The sequence below is a fragment of the Camelus ferus genome, chromosome X (assembly GCF_009834535.1).
Source record: "Camelus ferus isolate YT-003-E chromosome X, BCGSAC_Cfer_1.0, whole genome shotgun sequence".
Taxonomy (NCBI): domain Eukaryota; kingdom Metazoa; phylum Chordata; class Mammalia; order Artiodactyla; family Camelidae; genus Camelus; species Camelus ferus.
This window is the reverse complement of record NC_045732.1, coordinates 70,256,278-70,277,019: the sequence shown is the minus strand read 5'-3', so window position 1 is coordinate 70,277,019 and position 20,742 is coordinate 70,256,278. Positions and strand designations below refer to the sequence as shown.

Genomic DNA, 20,742 nt, shown 5'->3' with positions numbered 1-20,742 from the left:
AAGCCTACTTACAAGATACTTATAAAGCAATTAACTGTGTAATGGGGAGGTTGTGGTGTGTGTCAGAATTGAGAGAATAGGGAATTTTGATTTTTTTGAATTTTGTGAACTATTAAATTTTATAAACATTTATTATTTAATACTAAAAAAAAATCAGAGTCTTATAGAGCCTTTATAATGAAATGACAGGAAAGGGAAAGGGTAGGAAGGTAGAGCTAGATCCAGAGGACAGAAAGAGTGTGAATAGTTGAGGAGACAGGAGAGTTCTTTGTGGATTTGGGAAAGAATTTTAGGAGAGAGAGAGAAAAGTTTGTGAGTAGCTTATTTGAGGACTTTGAATCAATAGCTGAGTAGAGAGGAATTTTAGAAAGCTCTGCTGTTTTAACCAATTATTATATTGGCCTGCCCTTTGAGAAACTTTGCTAAAGATGTACATTCATTTCAAAGAAAAAAAATTGCATGTTACGTGAAAAAGTATGGAGAACTCCTTTCTTTAGCTTTATCCCATATTAGCAAATGATCAGGGATTATTTTATAAAATTAGTCGATTGTTTCACAGTGGAAGGTACAAAGAGTTTGTAGGGGAAAGTTACACTGCGGGAGGGATGTTTAAGCTTTCAAGTCTGAATGACTAGGAATAGTGCAAGTTACCAACAGGGAAGGGGAGAGGCATGATGGGATGGGGAAGCCAGCACCGTGGTTGGCTCATTGTTGTTGCAGGAGAAACTAAGTAAGGACCCAGAACTGGGGATTATATGGCTCAAGGAATGAGAATAAATCATTGGAAGATGCATGAGATCCTCAAAGTGTAATTCACTGACTTGCAGAATTTGATTTCATGTTGTTCCTGGCATAAGACTCAGAACTTGATTTCTGACTTTAAAGATGGGTCTTTGTTTCTTTTAACCATCAGCAAAGGCCCAAAGAAGAGGTGACTTCTTGGGTATTATGATATGAACTGTAATAATCAGCTTCAAAATCCTTTATTTTCTGTTGTTCATGTATCCTTTTTTTCTAAAGAATACAAAACTTCTTTGAACTTATTAAATGAATGGAATGGAATTGTTCTACTCTTCCTTTCTGGATTCATAGAACTAACTCTTTTTTCTCTTCAAGAATTTATGGGCACGGCAGAAAAAGATTCCATTTCAGAACAGTTTAAGATAAAATACAAAACTCAAACAAAAAGTGATGGTTGCCCTCTTTTATTGGTATTGCCTGACACAGCACTTTGGCTGGTTTGCACAGGCACATAACCATTGAAGCTTCTTCTCATTTTGTTGTTAATTCTGCCTTGATGGACCTTTTGAAAAGATAACATGGGTGGACCATGTCTGTTCCTCTTCCCTTTCCTTTGCTTCCCCCTCCCTCTTTAAGAAAATTGGGGAAAGAAAGGAAAACCTTGAATTTCAGGGCATTCAGTTGTTATTTGTACCCTGCTTTATTCCAAAATGGATTTGTGATAGCTTACAGAGATATATTTAATGCCACAAGAGAAAAATTTAAAAATAAGAAAATTTGAAATCTGAGCTAAGATTTTTGAGACTCAAGCAAGTTCTATTGGAACAACTATATGCCTTGCACTATGCTAGTCTCTGTATAAATGAAAGTGAAATAGAAGGTTTGGTTTCCACCTTTAAAGACTATAACATTTAGTTGAGAAGATGAGACAAACATCTGTGAAAAGTGGAAGAGTGGAAGAGTGGTTAGGATCTTTGGCTGTGGAGTCAAACTGTCTGGTTTTACATCTCTCCCACTTATAATATTTGTGGCTTTGGACAAGATGTTTAACTTCTTTCTGCTTCTGTTTGCTCTTTTGCAAAGTGAGAATATTAATACCTTACTCTCTGGGTTTCATTGAGGATTAACTTACAACATATTAGGCACTTAGCTTATTTTTGTTGTAATAATTATATGAAGTGGAGCACGACTAAATGTTTAACTCCCAATGAACACATGCAAATAGAGTTCAGAGAAAAGAGATAAGTCAGTGTGTACTTAGGGTAGTCAGGGCTGGCTTTGTGGTATAGATTACATTTGAGCTAGACCTTGAAGGGTGAGGCTTTAAATGGTCAAGAAAAGAAGGTAGAGGCATGTCAATCAAGTTGGCAGCAAAATAGAGTATACTGAATGGTAAGACCAGGGGGATTTGTTGTCAAAGGAAATTAATAGTCCAAAAGAACCTTATGGGACTTCAGAAAATCAATAGTATGACATGAATCTGATCAGTAATCTGTGGACAGCTTTGGGTTTCATTTTCTCAAGTGGCATTAAACCTTGATATTTCCATTTTCTGAAGTACTAAAGGATCCTTGTGGGATTATTTTAAACATCAATTTTGGAGTCACAGCCTGCCAACTGCCAGCAAGGCTTATCAAAGAGAATGGCACCTATGTTAAAACTACAGCCACGTTTTATTTTTATTTTTATTTTGTTGAAGATTTTTAAAGCTTTCCACAACCACATTTTAAATCACACTATTATGCCCAGAAAACACATCAGTATTTTTTTGAGTCACCATATAATACCTGGATCAATCTTCAGATACACAGTAAGAATTACCATGGTTGTATTGATGCATTTCTCCTCTGAACTGGTATAGCAGGATTTGACTAGCCAGTTATTCCTAGTACCTGAAGCTGTGATCTTGTCAGTAAAGGATTCAAAAGTACTTTTGATGATGCAGAAGGGGAGAAAGTGAAAAAGATTTGTTTCCAACCAGATGTTCTCAAATGACAAAAGTGACCTCATTTTAAAAAAGTACTTGTTACCCTGTGTTTTAGTTTTGCTACTCTCTTTCCTGGTTCCTAGAGTGGACCTATCATTATAAAGCTTAATACTGAATTTCACATAGTTTGAAACCAAGTAAATAACTTCTGAAACAAATGAAATTAACTTTAAATATGAATCTTATATGGATTTAAATCATTTTTCAATTGATATGATTACACAAGTTGGCTACTCTACGAACCTAGATCAATAAGAGAATTTTTAAAAATGAAGTCATTTAATATTAAAGCATTAAAAAGTTGTCTATTTATTCTTCCACTTAATATAGAGAATCATGCGCATTTAATTTTGAATTATTAATTCAATTCAAATGAATTCTTTCGCAACTATATATACACTTGCATACACACACATAGATAGAGTATTAGCTTGCTTCAACTCTCTAGTCATCTCAATTTGCTGAGTATGAATTGGACTTGCTAGTGTAGTGAGTTAATACCCAAGGTCTTTGTCTTGTCCCATAGGGAACTTTTTAAAATCCCTTTGTCAAGCTGAGACATGGAAAGCACTGGGTCAAGGAAAGCAGGGCCATAAGCCAAGATCAGCAGAGCCAACATAAGCAGCCAGGGGCCAGTGGGACAGAGAGGAACTAGGGTTCAAGGCAAGGTAGGGTTCATAGGCAGGAAACTCACTCTGTAGTAAACAACCAGAAATTAGGGAATACACAGGAACTCCAGGCATAGCAGGCAGGCAGACTCAGACACGAAACATCAGGGCCAAGGGACCTTGGAGCTAAAACCAAAACCCACCTGAGGCAAAAAGACTCACATCCTCTTCCCTTTACCAAGAGAACCAATGACTGGTACTCCAGGGTTTATATTCCAAGGAAAGAAATTCTTCACATATGGAGAATCTTAACATTCACTATTCTAGGCTGGCTACTTGAAATATAGAATGTCACACCTGAAAGGGTCTTTAGAAATTATCTTAGCTGACGGTCATTTTTCTTTTTTTTCTTTTTTTAGAAAAAGAGACTGAGGCTATCTCGGAGAATAAACTTGTCAAAAGAATTACAGCCACTTAGTGGAAGGGCCGGGGCTACAAGTTCAGTGTTCTGACCCCAGTACTCTTTCCATGTCACGTTTCTGCCTTACCTATGCCTTGTGCCCTTGAGTCAGAAATATGACTGAGAAAACTAGTATCTTCAGACACAGAGCCAGCCAATCCCTGTTCTAAGGAGATGAAAGAGGTAAAATAAGTGAGGTTTATGGGCATGCTATGTAATCACAAAGGGAGTTCTGCTTATTCGCCCTTGATGAAATTCAGTAACAGAAACTTCTGTTGGGATTGAGCCTACTTGACGAGACAGCTTGGTAAGTCCCATAACTCTAAACAATTAATCTTCCACTGGACTTTGTACCACTTGTCCCTAAGAGCCAATTATAGATCAAAGCAACTTCATTGCTTATACTTTCATCATGAAAACAGTGTTCTCTCTCATCTTTGAGACCTGCTGCTATGCTACTTGTCTCTATCGTGGACAAATAACTGTGGGCATCATCCGTAACAAGATTTTCTGGCTTTCCATGCATTGTAAAACAAGGAATAGTAAGAAACAGTAGAAACCTTGAGTGTCTCCCCCCTCCATCTCTCTCTCTCTCTCTCTCACACACACACACACACACACACACATACGCACACACATTTTTAACCATTTCCAAATTCGTGTCAGGGTGCTCAGTGATTTTCTGCCAGTCTTCTTCTTTCCCCAGTTAATTAGCTTTGGTACCCACTTTCTTCTCTTACGGAGTTTTACTCTTTTCTGGGAAGAAAACCCTACCATGCTATAGTTTTTACCATCTGGGACCACCAAACCCTGTCTCTGCCTCATCAACTTTTCATGTCCCTATGAATCTTACTGGAAGAAATACATTATTTCTTCCTGCCTTCAGCCTCATAATACCTTGCTCTCAACTAAAATTTATAATTCACTTCAGTGGCTATATCAATGATGTTTTAAAATGATGGGGAGAAGGTTCTTCTTTAGAAAGAAGTAGGGGGAAAGCTGCACAAAATCATTCTGGAATGTCAAGGCTCCTTTCTTTTCTGGATATGTAGAAATGGGAAGGCAACACTGTCTCTAGAAGATTGAATACAGTATCAACATATTAAAAGCCATGAATTATTTTTTCAGCTGGATCATTATTTTACCTCAGGAAAGTCATTTTATATCTGTCTGAGTCTGTGTCTAAATCTCAATGATCCATTCAGTTTGAGAATGTAATTTCAGATAAATCAAGGACCCTGGTGTTTTCACCAGTATAGTTTGGGCTACAAATGGTTACTTGGCATATTAGATGATTGACAGGAAAGGGCAGTATGAGCAATGAAGAGCTATCTTGTGATTCAACCACACTTGAGCTATTTTTCTGTGTGTGTGTGTGTGTGTGTGTGTGTGTGTGTGTGTGTATGTGTGTAAATTTTCAAGATGAAAGAATATATGTTTCTCTTCAACTCAGGAAAACCACACCCTGTATCAGTGGCTCTCAGATTTTCCCCTCTGTAACATACTGGCCAGATGATACTCACTATCACACAGATTCTTAATGGGCATTCCTCATATGCAAGTTGTGACTCTACCCTTTTTCCTTCACTTAAGAAAAGGCATATTCCAATGCACATGAGTGAAAATGACATTAATATAATGACAACCTCAGCTCTGCTGTAAATTTTTGAGGAACTAATTAGCTAATTGACTTAAGTAACATGTTTAGAACAAACTTCTTAAAATTTGTCTCACAACTGAAAGTACCTCCTATGTTTCATGCATCCTAACATTGACCAGCTAGACTAGAACATATGACCCAAGACATTCTCAGCACCTCATGTGCAAATAAACAAAAGGTGTGCGCCCTAATTATGGATTCTTTTCTGAAGGAATAAACTTTTTGAAAGTTGAAGCTACAAACTGAAGGACATAAAACACATCTCATCTTGTAAAGGTCAAATCTAAGTGTGAGCCCAGGGAAAGGAGAATCTTCGTTTATGTTAGCAGTAACAAGAATGTTAAACTCCTTGGATGAAAATAAAATTAATTTGATCATTCAGACCTAAGATATACAACTTACAGATTTCTGTGGTGGAATTTCAGACAACTAGTTAATATGATAGACTGAATTGATATGGTAAAGACTCATCTCTTGTTCTAAACACAGAAAAATGCTGGTCAAAATAAAACAAGATTCTATATGCCCAGAGCGAAAGCAAGTAAGGGACATTCCCAAGCTTTAGGAATGAAAAGGGAACTCAAGTCCAGAGAAGGGAGCATAAACTCAAGCTAAATACCTCCTTGGGATATCAGAACCAAATAGGGACCTTAGGGGTCTAAGGCCTGAGCTGAGGGTTAGACCATAGAGCCACAGATCTGTGTAAAGTGTGGAGCTGGAAATGAGATCCCAGCAAAAATCTAGAAGCCTGAATGATGTATAAAGCCTGAAACTCTATGAAATGGGGACTAGAAAACTCTACTCAATGGTCTAGGAAAGTAGCCAAGAAATTCACATTCTGTCCAGGGCCAGGGCCATGAATGAAAAGATACACTCCAGAGAAATCAGAACTCTAAACTTATACCAAGCATGGATGTGGACTTTAAATCCACACAACCCGCATGTGGTATAAAACCCCAAGCTAAGAAATTAACAGAAAAACTGTTTCCAAACCAGTGAAACTTGTAAGGACTTGGCAGAAGGAAACTTGGAACCACTCTGAGGGAATGCTTTCATAGCCCTTGCCACCCTGGTCTCCCACAGAAAACAATCCCTGCTATAGATAAAAACACAGTAATAGAATTTACAAATCTCACAAGAAAATTAACCACCATCCATGTGCTGACACAAATGGAAAATATTGCATCCCAAGAAATAGAGATAACAGGACAGTTTAAAAGAGACATTAAAAGCGGTTTGTTGAAAATAGTTTAAAGAGAAAACAAAGAATGAAGAACAATGATGTGGCAACAATAGTGCATTGACAGTTATGTGTGGCCTTTATAAAATCCATAGCCCATTGAGGGATGGGAGGAGGGGGCAGATCTAGATACAGAAATTGAAAGTCAAATTTTTGCCCTTGAGAAATTCTTAGAAAGTCCAGATTCAGAGGGAGATTAAGATGTGTGGTGAAAATTAAATAGATTTTATTATTCCACTCTTACCTGCAATTCTCTCACATTAGATAATTCAGTCTCTGGTTCTTTTAAAGTTGTCCCAGAGCAATTATATGGATTTGAAATATGAAAAAGTGTCTTTGGGCTAGCAGGAAACTTATGCATAGACAATTCAGTGATTAAAGTAATGACTTTAGCTTTGAAAATACAAAAATTGAGATCACTTAGAACATGTATACAACTTACATTATATTTAATTTATTTTGTGTATTGGCCTTCACCTCTTCCACTTTCCCCTCCCAGATGTAAACTTCCTAAGGACGTGGATTTTTATTTTTACTTATAACAGCTTTATTGAGCTGAAATGTACATATCATACAATTTACCCATGTAAGTGTATCTTTCAATGGCTTTTAGTAAATATACACATTAGTGCAGCCATCACCATAAAACAGCTTTAAAACATTTCCGTCATTTCCTAAGAGTTTCCTCCTTCAGGTTTTCAGTCAATCTCTGACCCAGCCATAAGTAACTACTGATCTGCTTTCTGTTTGTATAGTCATGTGTTTTCTGAAGATTTCATGTAAATAGAATCATACAATATGTGGTCTTTTGTATCTGGCTTTTTTCGCTCTACATAATGGTTTTGAATTTTATTCATGTTGTAGAATGTATCAATAACGCTCCTTTGATTATTGATCAAAATTTGAGTTGTTTTGAGCTAATGCAAATAAAGATGATATGGGGAAGTGATTCAAGATGATAACATAGGAAGATCAACTCCTCCCACAAGCACACCAGGTGGGAAAAAGACCTGAAAACTAGCTACGAAACTCCTTCACAGCAAGTGAGAAAATGGCAACATTGAGGTGAAGAGGCTGGGATATAAACTCACCATAAAAATACCATCCCAATTGGGGCAGCCCACAATAGAGAACTCACCAACTTGAAACTTCTTCCTGAGGAGTGAAGAATCCATACACCACATCAGTCACCCCAATTCTTAAGATATCCATCTAAGAGATGAGCTTCTCAGACATTTGGCTTTGAAAAACAACAAAATTTATGTCTCTGAGACCCAAAGAGCTGTAGCAAACTGAGAAACAGCTCTTAAAGGGCTCACATATGGATTCACTCACCCCAAGGCCCAGCAGAGAAGCAGCCATTTGAGAAGTGCTCAGCCTTTATGTGAAAGAGATTAATTTGCTAATCTTAAAGCATCAGTATTCTAGGGCCAAAGGCTGCTGGCTGCCATTTTCACACTCTCCTTCCTTGCTAAAGCTGACAGGCACCATCTTTTTTTTTTTTTTTTCTTTTCTTAGTGGATACCATCTTTGCACTTTCTCTCTGCCTGCTCCAGAACACCAGTATCTCCCAGAGGGGAACTTTTACATGTGTCTGGTTTCCCAGTTTTTACATCTGGTGCCTTGATTTTTACAGCTGCTGCCAGTAGACACCTCTACATCACCTGGCTCTAGGGGCCAGTAGGGCTTATGCTTGCAGGTCCAAAAGGACTGTAACCAACAGAGAAAGCATTCTTAAACAGCTTCTACTCACGGCACAAGAAGAAGCAACAGACCCAGGAGCTCAATCTTTCTGTGAAAGAGGCTTATTAGCTATCATCATAGCTGCAGCCTGAGGGGCGGGCTTCTAATTAAACACATCTAAAGGCTGACTATAAACCTTTCCAGAGACCTCAGAGGGCTGGCACTATCTTTGTGCTCTCCCTCTGTCGCATCCCAGAGCACCAGTATCTCTTAGAGAGGAACTCTTACGTGTGCCTGGTGCCCCAGATTTTATATCTGGTGCCTTGATTTTTGCAGCTGCTATCCAGGAAATGACCCTTAGTCATCTGGGTCTGGGAGTCAGGAGGCTTGTGTCCTTCTGGGTCCTATAAGACTATAACAATTGAAGACATAGTTCTTGGCAGACAACCACCCTCAGGACACTGCACAGACAGCAGACTGAAACACACCCCTAGTCTTTCAGTTAAAAGCCTACTTGTTAGTCCTGGGGCTTCAGCCTGAGGGGAAACCTTCAAGTTTGGCTCACACCTAGAGGCTATGGAAGTGCTTTCAGGGGATGCAGGCTGAGGGACTCCATCTTTGTGCTCTCCCTCTGCCTCACTCTAGCTCACCTGTGTTTCCCAGGAAGGAGCTTACAGACTCATCTGGAGCCCCACTTTTTAGCTTTTAAAAGCTGCTGCCTGAGGGTCTGAGTTCCAATCAGCCAGATTTAAGTGCTGACTGAAATCCTCCCCTTTGGAACACTGACAAGTCTTGGCACACCCTAAATTACTGGGAGCTATTAAAATATAATAGACTGCTTGAACAATCACAAAGGTTTGAGAGACAACAAAGAACTAAGGCTTGAACAACAAGCTTCATCTCCTATGTGAGGTCAACACTTTAAGACTGAGAGAAGTTGTTGTTCTATCTAATGCATAGAAACCAACTCTAGAGTCAAGCAAAATAGAGAAACAGAGAATATGTTCCAAGAAAAACACAAAATTAAACTTCAGAAAAAACTTAATGAAATGGAAATAAGTAATTTACTTGATAAAGAGTTCAAAGTAATGGTTATACAAATGCTCACCAAATTGGGGGGAAGAATGAATGAGTATAACGAGAACTTCAACAAAGAGACAGAAACTGTAAGAAAGTACCAAACAGAAGTCACAGTGTTGAAGAATACAGTAAGTGAACTGAGAAATACACTTGAGGGCCTCAATAGCAGACTAGGTAAAGCAAAGAAAGGACCAATGAACTTGAAGACAAGGCAGAAGAACTCACCCAATCAGAACAGGAATAAGAATTTTAAAAAGTAAAGATAGTTTAAGGTAACTATGAGACAATATCAAACAGACTAACATTTACATTATAGAGGTCCCAGAAGGAGAGAGAGAGAAAGGGCCATACAACTTATTTGAAGAAATAATGGATGAAAACTTCCCTAACCTAGGAAAGGAAATAGACATCCAGATCCAGGAAGCCCAGAGTTCCAAGTAAGAGGAACCCAAAGAGACCTACACCAAAACACATTACTGTATACAATCAACCCTTCATATCTGAGAATTTTGTATCCACAGATTCAACCAATCACAAATCAGATTTCATTACATAATGGAAGGGTATTACATAATGATAAAGGGGTCAATTCAACAAGAGGATATAGCATTGGTAAATATTTATGCACTTAACATAGGAGTACCTTAATATATTAAAGCACATACAGGCATAACTCATCTATTTGTTTCAATTTATTGCGTTTTGAGGATATTGTTTTTAACAGATTGAAGATTGATGGCAACCCTGCATCAAGCAAGTCTATCAGCACCATTTTTCCAGCAGCATTTTAAAATTAAGATATATTTTTTAGACATAACAATGCTCTTATACAACAGAATATAGTATAATGTAAACATAACTTTTATACACACTGGGAAACCAAAAAAATTGTGGGACTTGCTTTATTGCAATATTCATGTTATTGCAGTGCTCTGGAACCATACCCATATTTCTGAGGTATGCTTGCATTAACAGGCATAAAGGGAGAAATAGAAAGCAATCCAATGATAGTGGGGACTTTAGTACCCTACTTAAATCAACAGATAGATCATCCAGACCAAAAACCAATAAGGAACATTGCCTTTAAATAACAGATTAGGCCAGATGGACTTAAAAGATATACACAGACTATTTCATCCAAAAGCAGTAGCATATACATTTTTTCTCAAGTGCACTTGGAACATTCTCCAGAATAGATCATGTTTGGCCACAGAAGAAGTATTAATAAATTTAAGCGAATATTGAAATCATATCAAGCATTCTTTCAACAACAATGGTATGAAACTAAAAATAACTTAAAAGAAGGAAACTGGAAAATACACAAATATATGAATATTAAACAAGATGCTACCAAACAAGAAGTGGGTCAACAAAGAAGTCAAAAAAGAAATCAAAAAATACCTTGAGAAAAGTGAAAATGGAAATACAACATACTGAAATTTATGAGATGCAGCAAAGGCAATTCTAAGAGGGAAGTTCATAGCAATAAATGTCTACCTCAAGAAACAAGAAAAATCTCAAATAAATAACCTAACTATACCTCAAGGAAGTAAAAAAAATAAAAACAAATGAATCCTAAAGTTAGTAAGAGGGAAATAACAAAGATCAGAGTGGAAATAAATGAAATAGAGGCTAAAAAGACAATAGAAAAAAATCAATGAAACTAAGAGCTGGTTCTTTGAAAGAGTAAACAAAATTGACAAACTTTTAGCTAGACTCACCACAAGAAAAAGAGAGAGGGCTCACATAATTAAAATAAAAAATGAAAGAGAAGACATTGCAAATGATACCACAGATAAAAGGATCTTAAGAGACTACTATGAAAATTATATGCAAACAAACTGGACAACCTAGAAGAAATAAGTAAATTCCTAGAAACATACAAACTTCGAAGACTGAATCGTGAAAAAAGAAAATCTGAACAGACCAATTACTAGTAAGGAGATTAAATAGTAATCAAAAACTTCCCAGCAAACAGAAGTCCAGAACGAGATGGCTTCACTGATGAATTCTACCCATCATCTAACAGAGGATTAATACCAATCCTTCTCAAACTCTTCCAAAAAACTGAAGAGAAGGGAACACTTTCAGACTCATTTAACAAGGCTAGCATTACCATGATAACCAAACCAGACTAAGACACCACAGGAAAATAAAATTACAGACCAGCGTCCCTGATGCAAATAGATGCAAACATCCTCACAAAACATTAGCAAACCAAATTCAACAATTTATTAAAAGGATTGTACCCTATAATCGAGTGGGATTTATTCCAGGCATTCAAGAAGGCTAAACAACTGCAAATCAATGTGATACATTATTTTGAAAAAAAAAAAGGAGGCTAAAAATCATATGATCTCAACAGAGGCAGAAAAAGCATTTGACAAAATTCAACTTAACTTCCATGTATGATTAAAAAAACTTTCAACAAAGTGGCTATAGAAGAAATCTCCCTCAACATAATAAGGGTCATGTATGACAAGACCATATCTAACATCATACTCAATGGTGAAAAGCTAAAACCTTTACTTCTAAGATTAGGAACAAGACAAGAATGCCTACTTTCACCATTTTTATTCAACAGAGTATTGGAAGTCTTAACCAGAGCAATTAATCAAGAAAAAGAAATAAAAGCATCTAAAATGGAAGGGAAAAATTTAAACTGTCAATATTTGCAGATGACATATTATGTATAGAAAATTCTAAAGACCACCAAAAAACTAGTAGAACTAGTAAACAAATTCAGTAAAGTTACAGGATACAAAATCAATATTCAGTAATCTGTTACATTTCTATATACTAATAACAAACTATCATAAAAAGAAATTAAGAAAAAATTCCATTTACAATTGCATCAAAAAATAAAATACCTAGGAATAAAAATTTAATCAAGGAGTTGAAAGACCTGTACACTGAACAGTATAAGACATTATGAACGAAATGGAAGAAGACAAAAATAAATGGAAAGATATTCCATGCTCATATACTAGAAGAAATAATATTGTTAAAATGTCTATATGACCCAAAACAACCTATAGATTCAATGCAATATATCAAAATTCCAATGACATTTTTTCACGTAAACAGAATAAACAATCATAAAATTTGCATGGGACCATAAAGGACATTAATAGCCAAAGCACTTTAAGAAAGAACAAAGTTGGAGGCATGATGCTCCCTGATTTAAAACTATATTACAAAGGTATAGTAATCAAAACAGTATAGTATTGGCATAAAAGACTGACACATAGATCAGTGGAATAGAATATAGAGCCCAGAAATAAACCCACACATATATGGTCAATTAATTTATGACAAAGGAGTCAGAAATATACAATGGGGAAAGGCCAGTATTTTCAATAAATGTTGTTGGGAAAACTGGACAACCATGCAGAAAAGAATTAGACTGGATGACTGTCTTATACCATACACAAAAATTAACTCAAAATGGATTAAAGACTAGAATGAAAGACATGAAACTATAAAACTCCTAGAGTAAAACATAGGCAGTAAGTTCCTTGATATTGGTCAGTTTGGAGATGATTTTTTAAATCTGACTCCAAAAGTAAAAGCAACAAAAACAAAAATAAACAAATGAGATTACATCAAACAAAAAAAAGCTGCACAGTAAAGAAAGCCATCAACAATGAAAAGGCAACCTACTGAATAGGAGGACATATTTGTAAATCATATATATGACAAGTGGTTAATATCCAAAATATATAAAGAACACATACAACTCAATAGCAAAGCAAACTTAACCAAAAAAAACAAAAACAAAAACAACCCAACAATTTGATTTAAAAATGGCCAGAAGATCTGAACAAACATTTTTCCAAAGAATACATACAAATAGCCAACAAGCACATGAAAAGATGCTCAACATCACTAATTATCAGAGAAATGCAAATCACAGCCACAATGAGATTACCTCACACCTGTTAGAATGGCTATTACCAAAAAAATGAAAAATAAAAATAAAAAAACAAGTATTGGTGAGGATGTGGCAAAAAGAGAAACTTTCTTTACTGTTGGTAGAAATGTAAATTAGTGTAGCCACTATGGAAAACATTATGGAGTTTTCTCAAAAAATAAAAATAGAACTTCAATATGATTCAGTAATTCCACTCCGATTATTTATCCCCAAAAATGAAAACACTGTCTCGAAAATGTATCTGCACCTCTATGTTCATTGCAACATTATTTACAGTAGCCAAGATATGAAAACAATCTAAGTGCACATCAGTGGATGAACAGATAAAGAAAATGTGTGTGTGTGTGTGTGTGTGTGTAAAATGAGATATTGTTCAGCCTTAAAAAAGAATGAAATCTCACCATTTGCAACAACATACATAGACATTGAGAGCATTACACTAAGTGAAATAAGTTCTACAGAGAAAGACAAATACTGTGTGATCTCACCCATATGTAGAATCCAAAACAAACAAACAAGAAAACAAAAAACAAGCTCGTAGACACAGACTGGTGGTTGCCAGAGTTGGGGGTTGTGGTGAGTGGGAAACATGGGGGGTTAGTAGGTATAAACTACTGGTTACAAAATGAATAAATCATGGGGAGTGTAATGTACAACACGGTGACTATAGTTAATAATACTGTATCGCATTTTGAAAGGTGTTGAGAGTAGAGCTTAAAAGCATTTATCACAAGAAAAAATAAATGTGTGACTATGTATGGTGACAGATGTCAACAAAATGTATTGTGATGATCATTTTGCAATATATACAAATATCAAGTCATTATATTGTACACCTGAACTAATATTATGTCAATTATACCTCATTTAAGAAAAATAAAGCTGATACGAATATTTGTGTACAAGTCTTTATACAGACAGAGGCTTTCAGTTCTATATAAATAATGGCTGGATCACATGGCAAATGTTCAACTTTTTAAGAAACTGTAGATTAATTTTAACTTCCAAGAATTTTATGTAAATAGAAACATAAAGCATGTACTCTTTTGTCTGGCCTTTTAACTTAGTATAATTGTTTTGAAATCTTAAAATCGTATGTTATAGTGTGTATCAGTACTCCATACTTTTAATACCTAATGAAATTTTTTTTGTATGGATATACCAAAGTATTCCTCCACCTGTTGATAAACATTTGGACTGTTTTCAGTTTTTGGCTATTACAAATAAAGCTGCTGTGAAAACTCATGTGCAAGTCTTTGCGTGGACATATGTTTTGTTGACTGTCACTTAATAAAGTGATAAATTGCTAGTAATACAGGCTGAACCTTTAAAAGGGAGTCATGTCTGAAGCCATTACCTTGTGAATAGCACAAAACATCAAGAAACTCACAGTTATTTTTATTTTAATAGTCTTCAACCTACTGTATAATCTTCTTTATATACAAATATGAGTTGGTCATCTACACTAGTAGGATAGACAGTACTATAAGAATATCTTTGAAAATGTCTGGAGGCAAAACAATACAGTAGAAAATAGATGAAAATGGTAGATAGGAGTTTGCACATGCACATAGGCCAGATTTTAGAAATGCCTGGAGAGGCTCTGTTTCAGGTTATTTGCCCAATCAATGCTAAGATCCCTCCCAGGTCTTTTGGAAGAAGAGGTGCCCACACCCTGGTACACATTGATTGTCACTGTCTAGCACAAGAGCTGATCATTTTGGGACTCTCAGAGTATTACATCTAATGGTTGGACATTTTTCTTGTTTTGGCCATTGACAAAGGCTTCAGGATATTTATTCAGCATTTGTAGAAACTAGACCACTGAAATATCTGTCTCTTGCATTTATTTAACAAGACAGGAGAGTAAAAACATTCCCAGCAGAAACTGCTGCAATAGTCAGTACCCGTTGTATAGTGCCAAGGAAAGAGCAAATGATGTCATTTTTGATAGACCACCTCAAGGAGGCACATTTTTGCACATTGCTGTAATTGTCTTTTTCCATTAAAATCAAACCAGGCCTGAGTACCCACATAGTAGGAATCACTAAAAGGTACTTTATTTGATATATTCTTTCAACATACCCCAAAGGAGTGACAACCGGAACTTACTTGTATAAGTGTATATACTGGTAGTTTTAACAACTGGGATTCCTTATAATAATGTTTATCATAGTCTCTGGATCTTTTGCCATGTAGTTTGACGTTCTGTAATACCTTCAGTTTCATGAGAATGAAGAATAGTAAGGCATTAAAAAAATTATGTTCAGGTTTAAAGAACTCAGGGCCTGCTGGATGAATCACACCTACTCTAGAATCCAGGAAATACTTACAGAGCATCGATAAGAGAAGGATATTACCCTATAGAAGCTCATATATAAAAGGACATGAGATTGACAGGGTCAAAATGAACACTTATCTATCTTGTTATCCACATCGGATTTTGCCTCAAATTTGACTTTTTGAAAGACCAAGCCTCAGAAGGAAAATACAACCATGCTAAATTCAGGTGGGACTTCTGAGTCTACCAAGCACTTTTGTAGACATTGTCTTATCTGAGCTTCCAGGGTATTATTACCATCCTCATTATATACATGAGAAATCAGTTTGTAAAAGATTAGGTACTCCACCCAGGGCTAGGTAGTTTACTATTTTATGATAGATCCAAAACAAGGATTGAAATCTCTTAACTCTTCATCTAGTGCATTTTACACTAAACAAGGCTATCTTTCATTTTTTCCACACGTGTATATCACAAAACACATGTTCAAAGCAACAATGAATAATCTTGTTTCAGATTTGTGTTAGACATATATGAAAAACTATTGATATCACAGCTTTTGACAATAATTGAATGATACCAAAGGTCCATGACATGTCATTTTGCTGAGATATAAACTTACACTATAAAAAGACAAATATCTGGCAACAAGTCACTTATGGTTAAGCCCAGCCTATCACGCAGCATCCATATGTCTATGGGGTTTTCTTAATTTCTACTTTGTGTCAATGTAGAACAGAACTCCCATTAAAATTGTTTCTAGGTGAAAATGATCTTCAAAGAAATCCACCTGCTAGTTACAATGATTAAATAGAAAGGTTCCCAGAAAATAATCATTCCTAGAACATGGAAGTTTGGATCAATTTAAGAATAGAATGGTGAAATTGTCCACAGCTCAAGAGCAATTATGGGAATAAGTTCACCATGTACTCCACGAGGAAAACAATATTTTTGAAATTGCTTTATCTAGTGCTCCAACCAGGACAAAAATTGCATGTTATAGAGAAAAATGATATGTTATGTCATGATTTATGAATTGGGGGCTTTCTTTGTCAGAAAGGTCAAGATTGTGCTCTCTATACCATTCTTCTCTTACTGATCTACTTTGCAAGAAGAAAATAAAATCAATGCCAGCAAAAAATAATTGCTTATATATTTGATGATAAATTTACAATTAAAACAAAACTTTTAGCTATAGTCACAAAAATGCATTACAAAAAGCTGCAGTATTGCCTAGAATTCTTTAAGTACTATGGGTGACACACAGACTATAGAAGATATAGTTAGATTGAGATTTCCCTGCATGTACTTTTCATAGGTATATTTGTAATTAAAAAGTCTTCCTTTGATTTGTATTATCCAATTTTTCCTAGAATATACAATAATTAGAATTAGTAAATTTACCCTCTGCAATCTTAGTAATAGTGGATAGTCTATTATATGTTTTCTCACCAATCAAAAGTTAACTTACCCTTTCATTAATGTTAACTTCAAAGGCAAGTCCAAATAAGCAGTTATTAATATTCTCAAAAAAGAAAAATAAAAGAGGGTTCTTTCCATTTAATTCTTTCATATTGGTCCCTAGGAGGGAGGCAGTAAAAATAAGCAGTTAGAAAGACTTAGTAACTTTCTTCACTTTCTCATTTTTCATAATATCTTGAATTTTTTAATTTCCCAGAAGCCCTTGTAACTATTTAAATTTTTTTCTCATTTACAGTGATAAGATGATTGGAAGAGTTGAAAATGGGTCACCTCTGAGTTTTCCTTTGGATGTTAAATGGTACTTTTCTGTCTCCCAGTGATAACCAAGAGCTATTTGCTCATTTCTTTTTCTCTGTCATTCTCAGGTAAGCCTCTGAACATCCCTTGCAAAGCATTCTTTGGATTCAGTGGAGAGTCCGGACCAATGATTTATTGGATGAAAGGGGAGAAGTTCATTGAGGAACTGGCAGGTCACATTAGAGAAGGTGAAATAAGGTACAGAACTTGGACTGCTTATTTTTCTTTGCTGTCTTTGCAGTTAAGCAATGGAACATCCTAGAAGAGCTTCTGCCTGAGATTTTAATTGCAACTCCAAGTCATTCCATTTTGTAAAAGCTGAGCTGGTGGAGAGAGTGAGGCTTACTGCCTTAAGAAATGCAAATGTATAAGCTTCCAATAGAAGGAGGTTTTCTCAGGTTTAAGAATATACCATGGGGTATAATGATCCTCTCCAAGCTGCCTAAGCAAGTTCTTTTGAGGTTTCAAAGCTTAGGTCACTGTTATTCTAGTCCCAGCAAAGATCCAAACTTCGTAGATGACTCCTCAGACCACAGGGCAAATGTTCATTTACTCCCTGGGAACAGACAACTTTCATATGTCATAGGTGTAAAGCTGTGGTGGCAGTAGGAAGCTAGTACTTGCCAAAATAACTGTTGACTCTTGTTAGTGTTTATTTTTCCCAGTACCCACTGCTCATCCTGAAAGTGACTTTCAGGTTAGCACCTCCCTAGACCTCTTTTCACTCTGTTACATAGATACCTCCCTGGTGTATTGACACCTATTCTATTGGCTTTCCAATCTTACGTGTATGATCACATTTGTACAAATAATGGATAGGTAATTTTTCCTACCTCAGTCTATGGGGTTGCCCTTTGATTTCAGAGATGGTGTTATATAATGTACTTTTCTCACTCCAATAGGAATTGTGACCCCTACCCACTACCCCTAGTAAGAATGTAGTGGAAAGCAATCCAGTATTTCAGTGCAACTAATGTTAAAATGTGTTCTTTCACTTTTCTTATCGACTATATAGCAATGTAAAATAAATAGTATACATTATATTATTTACTATGATTAAATGTAATTTATAATAACTACCATGACAGTTCTCGTCATATGTCTACTCAATAACTCCCCTCTAGGGATTGAAATTTGAAAGTCTGTGAACCCCCTGAGAGTCTCTGCAAAATATTGTCCATATGAGCGTATTTCTAGGGGGAAAGTACATGAAAACATACCTGACATTTATTAGTCATCAGGGAGATGTAAATCAAAACCATGTTATAATACTTCATACTCACTAGGATGGCTATAATCAAAAAGTCAGATTATAACAGGTGTTGGTGAGGTTGTGGAGAAACTGGAACCCTTATACACTGCTGGTGGGAATGTAAAATGGTGCAGCCACTTTCTGAAATTGCTCAAATGGTTAAACATAGAATTATCAGCAATTCCTCTTCTAGATAGATAGCCAAGAGAAATCAAAACATATATCCACAGAAAAACTTGTACATAAATGTTTATAGTAGCATTATTCATAACAGACAAGAAGTGGAAACACCCTAAATGACCAGGAACTGATGCATGGATAAATAAAATGTGGGACAGTCATATAGTGGAATATTATTCGGCCATAAAAAGGAATGAACGAAGTACTAATGCACACTACAACATGGATGAACCTTGAAAACATTCTTAGTGAAAGAAGCGGGTGACAAAAGACCACACATTATATGATTTCATTTATATAAAGTATCTAGAATAGGCCAATCTATGGAGACAGAAAGTACATTAGTGTTTGCTCAGGGCTGGCAGAATGGAGGGATGGGGTAAATACCTAAGGTGTATGGGTGGGTTTTGTAGGACTTTCTTTGATATAATGGATACAATATTTGTAATATAAAATGCACTATTTTAAAGTGTACAATTCATGGACATCTAATATATTCACAATATTGTGCAACCACTACCTCAATATAGTTCCAAAAAGTTTTCATCACCCCAAAAGGAATCCCTATACCCATTAAGGAGTCTGAGGCTCTTTTCTGAGGTGATGAAAATGTTACAAATGTTTGACTATTGCACATATCTGTGAATATACTAAAAAGCAGTGAATTGGGTAGTTTAAACAGATGAATTGTATGGTATATAAATAATATCTCAATAAAGCTGTTTTTTTCCCTTAAAAAACCTCCTAATTAATTGCCTGGCATAAAACAGACATTCAGGAAAAAAATAATCAATATACTACTTACAAATTAATTCTAAACTATTAATTTCCTTTTAAACTTTAAGGGAGTGATAAGTAACACTTTATTAGCCAATTTCAAGTTAAAGTTTATAACATTAATGCAAATGAATTTCTTTTAAATTATTTCAAATGATACATGTTTAGAATAAGTCTCAACATATCTGCCTGTAAAAGTCTTTAAGGGTCACTCTTCATTTTTCAGAGAAAGAAACTGGTCCCCAAAGAGCCAGTGGTAGGTACAGTGGTACATGGGAGCAAAATGTCCACTCCCAAAAAGCTTGGAAGTATGCTTCATGATCAAAAGTAGTAGTTAAATGAGTTTAAGATAATTATTTCCTTTTTCCTATATATGACTGATTAGATTTTTTAATAGGTTTATTGGGGTATAATTGACTTACAGTAAGCATACAATTTATAAAGAGTGTATAATCTGTAAGGGCTGATTGATATATGTATCCACCTATAAACCATCACCATAATCAACATAATGTACACATAAATTACACACAAGTTTCCTGATGTCCCTTGGTAATTCCCCCTCTCCTGCCCTTCCTTCACAACATATCCTTCTGTCACCATAAATCAGTTTGAATTTTCTAGAGTTTTATATAAACAGAATTATGGACTATATACACTTTTTTGTCTGGATTATTTCACTAAACACAATTATTTTGAGATTCATCCATCTTGTTATGTGTATCAATAGTTCATTCTTTTTTATTGCTCAGTAGTATTCCATTATATGGATATAAACAGTTTGGTTAACCATTCACTGTTGATGGCCATTTGGATTGTTTCCAGTTTGAGGACCATTACAGATAAAGCTGCTATGAACATATGTGCATGCACCTTTGTATGCACATATATTTCCTTTTTACTGTGATACATGTCTAGATATGGAATGGATAAATCAGATCATAGGTGTATGTCTAACTGTCTTACTTTTTTTTAGCTTTTTAAAAAAACTTTTATTTTTACAATAGTTTTTAGATGTACAGAAAAATTGTAAAGATAGTATCTTATTCTATTCAGGCTGCTATAAATTTCATAGACTGG

At 35.5% G+C, this 20,742-nt stretch overlaps 1 protein-coding gene across 1 annotated transcript in view; it reads left to right on the top strand.

Moving 5' to 3' along the window:
- IL1RAPL2 (interleukin 1 receptor accessory protein like 2) overlaps positions 1-20,742 on the top strand; it is an 809,106-nt gene that overhangs the window by 738,065 nt on the left and 50,299 nt on the right. Inside the window, exon 6 of the mRNA XM_032475705.1 lies at positions 17,522-17,651. Coding sequence (XP_032331596.1) covers positions 17,522-17,651 — 130 coding nt within the window. The remainder of the gene's footprint in view (positions 1-17,521; positions 17,652-20,742) is intronic.